General features: G+C 32.3%; 1 protein-coding gene across 1 annotated transcript in view; it reads left to right on the top strand.

The window, feature by feature from the left end:
* LOC117169695 (transcriptional regulator Myc-B-like) overlaps positions 1-10,536 on the top strand; it is a 33,906-nt gene that overhangs the window by 8,385 nt on the left and 14,985 nt on the right. The window contains exon 2 of the mRNA XM_033356182.1: positions 51-899. Within this exon, the coding sequence (XP_033212073.1) occupies positions 51-899 (849 nt within the window). The remainder of the gene's footprint in view (positions 1-50; positions 900-10,536) is intronic.

The following is a 10,536-nucleotide window of genomic DNA, read 5'->3' as shown; positions in this document are numbered from 1 at the left end:
AATTTTGGTATGATGGTGTTTTTGATTAACAGAGGGTTGTTTTTCCGCAGACAAAATGCCAGTGCCAGTGTGGGACTGCACGGATATGGGCCTGCTGGACGAGCCCCTGGACACCTCAACGGTCGTGTCCGTCGACGTATGGAAGAAATTCGACCTTGACTATTTGCCCCTCGAATATTCCCAAAGTTCGAAATTTGAGGATCCGTTTGATGAGGAGGATTACGACTATCGTCTGCCCAGTATCGAGGACGATCAGATAATGGAGTCGTGCGAACTTAGACATCATGACTGCATGTGGGCCGGCCTCTGCATCAGTAAAGAACACAACAGTACCTTGGCGACAAAGATCGACCCACAAATACACAGAAAAGTACCTGCCGGTAGAAGTCTTTTGATACCAAAAGCCGAGCCGATTCCTCAAAATTCGCACCAACAGATGCAACAGCAAAAGCAGCAACAAAAGCAGCAACAAATTCAACAGAATCAGCAACAACCAAAGTGTCGAACGACAAAGAATTTGGAGAGCGATGGGGATTCGCCGAGGCCGGAAACTCCGCAGAGCAGTGAAGAGTCCGAGACTGAGTCTGATTATGAGCCACCGATTTTCAGACACGATCAGATCAGCATCAACGAGAGGCTGTCGGAGTGTTTGTCGGAAGGTGCAATTAATGCGGTACCAATTAGTGTTGTGACGGGCCAACAATTAGTGAGAACTTTGAGAAAACGGATAGTGAGCGATTCCATTTTTAATGTCAATGTCAATGTCAATGTCAATAGCAGTGCCAATGTCAATGTCAATGTCAAAGAAGAGACAACGGATCTCAGATACACCCTCAGCGATCACTGCTATCATCTCAAAAAATTGGAACATCTGGGAGTGCAAACACCTTCGGACTCGGGTGAGTTTTACTTTTTTCTTTTCTTTCCTTTTTTTTTTTTTTTTTTTTCCTTCAAATCTCTACTACGGATAGTCAATGTTTCATTTCTTTTCTTTCTTTCTTTTTGTTCTTCATCTTTTTTTGTTTAAAAATTGGACTATTTTCTTGAAAATTTAATTTTTTGTTGTTAAAAATTCAACTATTCATTTTGCTAAAATGTTTGTTTTTTTCTTCGAACTGTAACTGTTTTTTTTTTTTGTACATTTTGTATCTTGGAAAGAAAATTCATCTTTTTTCGAAAAAAATGTAATCTTTCTTGGTTGAAAATACATTTTCTTCTTGAAAATTCAACTGTCTTATCAAATATTCATCAGTTTGGCTTGATAATGCAACTGGCTTTTATTACAGTTTAATCTTTGTTTTGTTTGGAAATGCATCCATTTGTTTGAAAATTTAATAAATTTTTTGAAAGTTTAATTATTTTGCTAAAAAGTCACAGTTTTTTATCGAAAATTCCACTGTTTTGTGGAAATTTGTTTCTTCTTGAATAAAAAATCCATTTTTTTCGTAAAAAATATTATTTTTTTTTAGGTTGAAAATATAATAATTTTTTTTTTGGAAATTCGATCATTTGTTTAAAAATTCAATTATTTTGTAAAAAAAAATGTTGTGAATTCTACCATTTTTTGGTGAATTTAAAAAAAAATTCTATTATTTTACTAAAAAAACAACTGTTTTTAGTAAAAAAAAAATCCACATTTTTTTGGTCAAGTTTCCACTCGTGTTAAAAAATTTTTTATCTTGGATATTTTCTTGAAAATTTAATTTTACTCAAATGTCACAGTTTTTTAATCGAAAATTCCACTCTTTTGTTGAACTTTTTTTAAAAAATAATCTAAAATAATAATCTTCTAAAATATTCATCTGCTTGACTTCAAAATTCCACTATTTGTTTTAAAATGCAGCTGGTTTTTATTGCAGTCAATTTTTTTTTGTAATTCGACAGTTTGTTTAAAAATTCAATTATTTTATAAAAAATTATTTTTTTTTGGTAAATTCTACCATTTTTGTTGTTGAAAATTTAATTTTTTTAAAAACTCATTGTTTTGCTTAAAAAAAAAACCGTTTTTGGTAAAAAAAAAATTCCACTCTCTTGTTGACAATTTTTTATCTTGGATAGAAAACTCATCTTTTTCCGTAAAAAATATTATCTTTCTGGGTTAAAAATAAACTTTCTTGTTGATAGTTCAACTGTCTTCTAAAATATTCATCTATTTATCTTGAAAATTCCCCTATTTCGTTGAAAATGCAACTGGTTTTTATTACAGTTTCATCTTTTTTTTATGAGAAAAATCGAAATTTTATTTGAAAATTAATTTTTTTAGTTTAAAAATTCAAAAGTTTAACAATAATTTCAACTATTGAATTAAAAATTAATTTTTTTTTCCAAAATTCCATTGTTTTGTAGAAAAGTATTGTTTGTTTGTTAGTTTTAAATTTGGTTTATTTTGGTTGACGTTTCTACTGCGTCATTAAAAAATTAGTTTTCTTTGTTTGAAATTCATCATTTTAGTTGAAAATTCATGTTTTTCGCTGAAACTGTAACTAGTTTGTTAAAAGTTTACTTTTTTGTTTACTGATAATTTAATTATTTCATTATTTATATCATCTTTCTTGGTTGAAACTAAAAGTTTTCTTGAAAATTTAGATGTCTTCTAAAACATTCATTTTTTGGCTTGAAAAGTCCGCTACATATTTGGTGGAAAGTACACCTGTTTTTGATTGAAGTTTAATGTTTCTTTTTTATTTGGAAATTCTACCATTTCTTTAAAAATGTCTATTTTTCGGTTAAAAATAAAGTTTTTAAGTAGAAAATTCGCAATTTAATAGGAATTTCAAGTATTTACTTGAATTTTTTTTGCAAAATTCCATTGTTTGTAGCAAATTATTTTGCACTTGTTAGTTTGTAACTTTTGTTTGTAGACGATTCAATTACTTGGTCGTTAAAAATTAATTTTTCTTGGTTCGAGATTCCTCATTTTAGTTCAAAATTTATCTTTTTGGTTGAAAATTTAACTAGTTTTTTAAAAATTTATTTTTCTTCAACTGAAAATTTAATGACTCCATTTTTTATTTAATTTCTCTTGGTTGAAAATAAACTTTTTGTTGACATTTCAAATGTCTTCCAAAATATTGACGGGTTGGCTTGAAAATTCTACTCTTTGGTTGAAAATGCAACTGTTTCTTATCACATTAAATTTTTGGGTTTGAACATTGATATTCGTGGGTTGTGAATTCAACAATTTGATAAAACGTTAAACTTTTTTATTTTCAAACTAAATAAAATTTATATTTTTGAATAAAAATTAATATTTTTGATTAAAAATTCAACCATTCAGTTAAAAACTCCACTATTTTGTTGAAAATGAAATATATTTCTACTCGAAATGTGTTAAAAATTGGCTAGAAATTGAAACTTGTTATCCGAATGTTGGAAAAAAGGACTTGTTGCTTATTTCTGTCCTTGATTAAAAAAGATTTTCAAGGAAAGGTGTAATTATTTTCGATTAAAAAAAGTCTCCCTTGTTTTTCAAGAGAAACTGGAAATTTCTTTCTTCTTCTTCTTTTTTTAAATCAAGGGATTTCATAAGAATAACGTCTTAAGTGATGATTTTCGTTTTTTTTTATCGGAAAACAGTTTTAAGACATGCCACAGAGAAAATGAAAAGAAAAATTTCTCGTATTCGAAGATATGTATTACAAACGTTTTCTGTTTCTTTACATTTCAACCGACCAGTGAATCAACTTTTTGAGAAAATAACTTTGAGTTTCATTATCTTATATGAGTAAATAAACGTCGTTTTAAGGTAGTAAGCGCTTTTTTATCATATAATATTTATTTATTGTTCATTAAGTACTTGATATTGAGCAATAAACTATACTACGAACTCCTCTGTTTAAATGAATAAACTCTGAAAACAAATTTAATAATGAAGAAGAAGAAAAAACAGAAGATAAGAATAAGAAGAGAAACGAACAATTTGGTCGATTAATAAAATTAAATACTATACTCGATTCGTTTTCAAGGTGTCTCTAATGTCTCCTCGTGGTTTTTTTTTATTAAAAAAAATACTTGTCAATGATATTGGTGAAAAGAGAGTGAGACAGTTTAAAATGAAAGAGACGTCGCTAAACAAAACATTTATTTGTGGAATATGGTATTTTTTGGATATAAAACCTTCTGGAAAAGTGCTAAGAACCAAGCTCAGTCTAATAAAATAAAGTATAAAAAAAGCAATGAAGCTACAAAGACATAATGTCAAAGTTGTGCGGTAATCATAGTTCATATAAAAAAGATCGAAACTTTCGTTAAATTTCTTTTTCTTTTTCTTAACATACACAACTTTGAAGAAACACAATTTTGTCAATGTGCCTTCTTAGCTGTATTATTTTTCATACTTGGCACAGTTTTCCGATAAATTATATTTAATTTATGGAAATAATGTGAAAATGTCAGGAAATCGTTAATATAGATATATATATATATATGTATACGTAAAATATACTCTTGATTTAATACTTTGAGATGTAAATGATGATTAAAGAAAAGATTATAATCGAGCTCTGAATGATGTACAACAAGGCCGATAAATTACAGCATTACAGCCTTAGTTGTCTGCGTGTCTGCCTCCTCATTTAACAATTTAAGTATATGAGTGACTCTTCAGGTCTTCGAACTGGGTGGACTTTTGGCCGGCTCTTCAGTCGACAATCGGCCTAAAAGGGAGATTAGTAATCCCGCCATGCGGGCACCGAATTCGGCGAATATTCATTCATTCATTTATTCATTCATTCAATTAATAAGGGCTATACCATGACCTAGTCTAGTCTAGTCTAGTCGACCGGATGAGAAAAATGATAGGCTTATCGAAAAGAAAGAACGCTATAAAGAAAAGAAGACATACATATAGTGACCCGGGTGGGGAGGGAGGGGGGATTTTTGGGGGGACAGGAAGTGTCAGTAAATCCGAAAAGGGGGAAGACCTATGGGTGGTCGATCTTGTCGAACGTGGGATATATGTTGCAAGATTCGATAAGATTCGGAAAGAGACCTTGGATAAGAGTGAAAAAATCGCGCGTGGCTTCCATACATGTTCAGAGTTCCAAGGACCCTTCATCCATGAGAAAATCGGTTTGCAACTTGAATAGTAGCCTCTTATCATTCGCGTAATATTGACATATTTCAAACAAACATATCTCTCGAGACTAATGTATTCACAAGATTATGGAATTAGGTGTTTTGATTACGAGTTTGTTCCTTCTTTCGTTCCCTCGTTCGTTCGTTCGCTCGCTCGCTCGGTCCTTCTTTAAAGCACTGTAGTATAATCTCCTGGCATATGTCGAGTTATTCCAGTTAGTTAGTTTGGCAGTTTCACACGATGCCAGCAAGGTGTTGATTACGAGAAGAAGAAGAAGAAAAAGAAAAAGATGATGATGATGATGATGATGATGATGATGATGATGATGATGATGATGATGAAGAAGAAGGCTTTTACACATTTTTCGTTTGAGCAGATAAAAACTATCTGTAGCATCATGTTGCAAGAGCCACATTCTTTCTGATGAAGGTCAATGATACAGCAGATGAAACAGTGGAGGTGTCGAGGTGGCGACAATTCATGGGACTTGAAATTCAGGGTCATTTCCATGAAAAATTTGGTTGGTTCATTTTCCAAATCCGAAGAATTACAAGTTTTTTTTCCAGTAAATTTATGAAAATAAGAGGACAGACCGGCGCAGATACTATATTCTAAGTTCCGCGTTGATGGGAGCAATGCTTTTGTCTCAGAGGGATTATTTATTATTGTTATTATTATCATTATTTAATAATACAGACAAGCTGCAAAAACTGATCCACATTTTTCCTTTATTGTGTTATGTTCTGAAACGAATCCATTTGTCTACCCACATAGAGTATCCAACCCTAAGTCGTGAAACCTGATGGACTTTCATGTGGGTAATTCTTTCATACATGCGAAATTCCCCGTAATTAAGATGGGTCCGAAATATTGCCAGTTTTACTTATCTACGGGCACTTGCTGCCACTGGAAAAAGTTCTTTTAACTACACGAAGATAAACGTTCGTTTGAATGAAACAAAATATTTCTTTGATATGGGGTCAAACAAATGTTTGCTTGATGCAGACGTGTTTTGTTTGTCCTTGCTTATTTGGCTTGAACAAATTTTTAGTTACTTTCAATCAATATTTTTTTTTTTGCTAATTCTGGTTAATTTCTAACATTGTCGATTTCATAAATAATCTTCATAAAGAAAGGTTGTAGCTGAAGTTCTGAACGTTCCAATGAACGAAATATTTTTCCCCATTTTTATTTTACCCATCAATATTGTTCCAACTGCAATTTTAAATGTGCATTATAATTCTGTTTCAATAATGAATGAATTCCAAGAAAAATAAACAAACATTTTAGCCCTTTTTATAGTTTACATAGTTATCAGTCAAAAAATTCGTTCATTTGAACGTTCGGAACTTCAGTTTCAATACTAGACTTTTTGAGTCCATTTTCCAATTAATTTGTAAGATCTCAGCAAATTAAAACCGTTAGCATCACAAATCGCCGCAAAAGCATCAAAGCACTCGAATAAATAGTTAGTATAGACTTTGTAGCACTTATTTACATTTTATTTTGTGTTCGAATCAAATGTGAATTCATACAAATATTATTGTTGGTTTCAAGCAAACATTTTTCTGAGTGTTGATGGTTAGTGCCGAATCTGACTGATCGAAAACGTTCCATATGCTTAAACTTACTGTAAAAACAGTTACATTTACTACTAGTAATAGTTTGTTTGATTATTCAATGGATAGTTGTTTCAAATCTTTCGTACATGAGAAAGTTTCGATAATTTAAATGGGGAAAGAGGAAAGATTGCTTTTCTAAATAGGCACTAGCTGAAGCAGCTAGAATTTTCACCAGTGATAATCACCAGATTGTTCAGAATGAACACTAGCTGCAATTATTTTAATTGAACTAGACATATGTGTCAATCACTGCAACTAAATGAAGCAGTTATACAGTTACTGAGCAAGATTAATTGAAAGAAAACCATGTGGTTTAATTTACAAAGAAAACCGGTATATTTACTACTTTAAACAGTTTTTAAAAATTTATTATTCAATGCTTGAACTACATATGTGTACTTGGCTTGCGAGCGCCTCGAGCAATTAGGGAAAAGTAGTAGCAGTTACCGGGAGTTTTTCTCATGTCTCACATGATCTGTACTCCTGAAATATTTATCTTTAGATGGTCTTTATCTGACATGCACTTGTGGTATTTAACTCTTTATCGTATATCATATGTGAATGCGATCTAGGGTCTTAAATAGAAATGGTAATCTTGCCTTTTCTGAGAAACGGCTAAGTTCTGGTGGCCCAGTAATATCTAATTCCGTCTATATGTGACTCCCACGATGCCCAATAAGAGCCGTACGGTGGCGCCACATTACTAAAATGCGAGCGAGTGAGCGAGCTAGCACATCTTCACATTTCACCTGAAAATGTGTTGCGCCACATGGCGACATCGCGACGCCGCGCCGGCATCAACGTGTCCCCCCCCCCCCCCCCCCCCCCAGTATTATACATACGTAATAAACGCGTACGCTTAATACGCTCTGTGAACGCACGTGGACTTATCTACATTTTACACACTGCATATAGACTATACATGTATGCATATAACCTAGAGGCTACTGACTCGCGGTACTGTAATATGGAATATATGTAGATAGAGATATAGTAACAAAAATGGAACTTACACCACTTGACGACGACTCGTGTACTCACACTACGCGAATGTGAAAACATTCTTTCTACTATTATAGGCGTGGCGCATTGCACCCGTTTCACGGCTTCAGAGTTCAGACCTGATGTCTCCTATTGATGGAAAAAAGACTTAATTGACATTCTATTCTCTATATACTTGTTTCGTCTGTAGCTCTGATATCTAGTTCTCTTTCTGTCGTTGAGACTTGAGGTGTAGTATTGACAGAAAAATTACACTACAATTAATCCTGGTCTGAAATGTGATGCATTAGACAGTGGGCCCTTCTTTGTCAATTTTGTAAACAAGTTAAAGGTTGAGTAATTTTTAACTCGTCTGTACAGCTAGAACATTCTCAAAGACGCCGAATCCGCGAAAAGTGTCACTTTGCATTCAAGAGGAGATCTTAATAATCATTGATGTGTGCAGTTTGAGCACATCCCTTGTGCATCCCACCATCAAGGAAGTGCAAGATATAGTATCCTTTTAAAAAAAATTTTATTTTAATTTTTTTCCCCTACAAACCTAGAATGCACGATCGCGATCTTGGAGATATTGCCGTGTGGAGAGAACCGGTCTGCGCGCGCGAGATGAAAGTGCGGTACGCGCATAAATTCGTTCTGACCGAGGGATAATCGAACGGGGCCCTAAGGCCTAAGTAATTCGATACATCGCTATGTTTCGTGCCGCTGCCAATTTAGATTTCTAAATCAGGGTCGAAACACGAAATTTCTATAAAGCATTAAATCTGGCTAGCTGCTATTTTTAATACTAATTCAGAAGGTGAAATTCTAGAAGCATGCAATTTATAATAATTGTGTAAAATCGTTGCAAATTGTAAATAGCTTGGTGGATCCTAATGTTTAACCTTGGACTTGTCCAATACTTTATCCATATGGGACTAAAGTTGGTGGTATGAATGTAATGCGAGGAGATAAAAATGATCAGATAGACGATTATTTAAACAGTGGTTCGTCTGATGATTATGTAAAAATGAGGAAAGACTTTATTACTTAAAAAATATGTAAACGAAAATACCGCAGCATTACATTCTTTTGTAGCGAAAAATAATATGCATGGACCGTGTGGAAATTTTTCAATGTTCTAAGCTATTTCTAGAAGAATTTATAGAAGAAACATTACTTACCAATGACAGTTATGTTAATTACTGTAGGAGCAATAATTGAAATATGCATCAAATACCAAATTATGTGGTGGATAATTGGATAATATTTTGTTCGTTGCACCTTATTCTCTGTCTGCCATTGACGTTGGTGTTTAATTGTCGGACAAATGTAGCAGTTGTTGCAAGCAAGCAATCTTTTCAAGAAATTCGCGAGGTAGATGGAGTTATTTATGAAACATTCAGATCAACTTGTTTTGGATTGGATCTTATTGAAAATGACGAGTGAAATTGGCCGATGGGCGAGGCTGCTCAAAGTCTTAAAAGATGATTTGTTATGCAATTTCGATTCATTGTCATACAATGTCAATCAAAAAGTATTAAATAAGCACACTGAGAAAAATGTTGGTTTAAATCAAATAAATGTTGTTTGAATCAAACAAATAATTTCTTTGATAGGGTCAAACAAATGTTTGTTTGATTCAAATCAATTTTAGGCTTGTCCTTATCTATTCAGTGCAAACACATTTTTGGTAAGTTTATATAGATCTCTTGTTTAAATTGAGTAAAATCTTTGTTTACATTTCATATAGTATATTTCTCAATTTAATTACAGATTTTGTTCAAATTAAGTAAATTTTGTTTAAACTTAACCTCCTAATTGAGCATTCTTTATATAAAATAATCTTTAAACTCGATAATATGTTTATTGTTAATCATAATTATCGTTGTATATGTAAAAGCAGAAACACTTATCCAGTCTAAAAAAATATAAATTAAAATAATTATAAATCAACCAGAATTAGACATATGAATTGAATTTACATGAGTGTTCCTGCTTTTAAGTATACAGCGATAATTATAATTGATAAAAACATAATCGATTTCATAAATCATCTTTATAAAGAAGAAGGTTAGAATAATTGGAGAAGACTTACTCACCTAAGAAATCTTCAATTAAATCCAAGGTAAAGCCTCAAAATACAAGCATTTCCAACATGAGAGATATTGCGTACATTTTTCAATTAATTTTAAGTTTTCCAATAAAACAATAAATTGAGTTTTCAGGTTAGTATTGTGAGGAACCCTGTCTACAGCGCCTTTACACACCAGCAGCACTTTGTAGCACTGATTTGCACTGTATTTTTTGTTTGAATCAATTAAACATTTGTATGAATTCAAATAAACAGATTTTCAACAAATATATTGTCTAATAAAAGACAATTTTTTATTCAAATCAAAGAAATTGCTCTAAATAAATTATGTTCCAATCAGTAAGGCAAATATTGTTCATGTCTTTAACCTTTTTGTAATTGAAGCAAAATATTTGTTCCTTTCAATGATGTGAATTCAAACAAACATTTTTCTGAGTGTAATTCTCTTAATAGAAATGAGTGCCATGTGCGCCTATTGATATCTGAGCATCATACGGAGAACACTCAAGTGTTTTCTGCAATTTTCGTCGTTTGTCTGGCCGTCATCAGGCCGTTATTGCAGTGTCTTGAAATAATGAAAGATATAAAAATGGGAAAAAATGAATGTGGAGGCAGCCAATATTTATGACAAAAAGATGTAATTGGTTTAGCAATTAATGAAGAAATATATAATAACTCATCAGGTCGAGACTGAGCGTAGCGTGACTAAAAAAAAAAAAAGAAAGTGGTTCTAGAGGAGAAAAAACCTTGAAATATTGGGG

The sequence above is a fragment of the Belonocnema kinseyi genome, chromosome 3, assembly GCF_010883055.1.
Source record: "Belonocnema kinseyi isolate 2016_QV_RU_SX_M_011 chromosome 3, B_treatae_v1, whole genome shotgun sequence".
Classification (NCBI taxonomy): domain Eukaryota; kingdom Metazoa; phylum Arthropoda; class Insecta; order Hymenoptera; family Cynipidae; genus Belonocnema; species Belonocnema kinseyi.
Note: the sequence above shows the minus strand (reverse complement) of the source record. Positions and strands in the feature narration are given on the sequence as shown.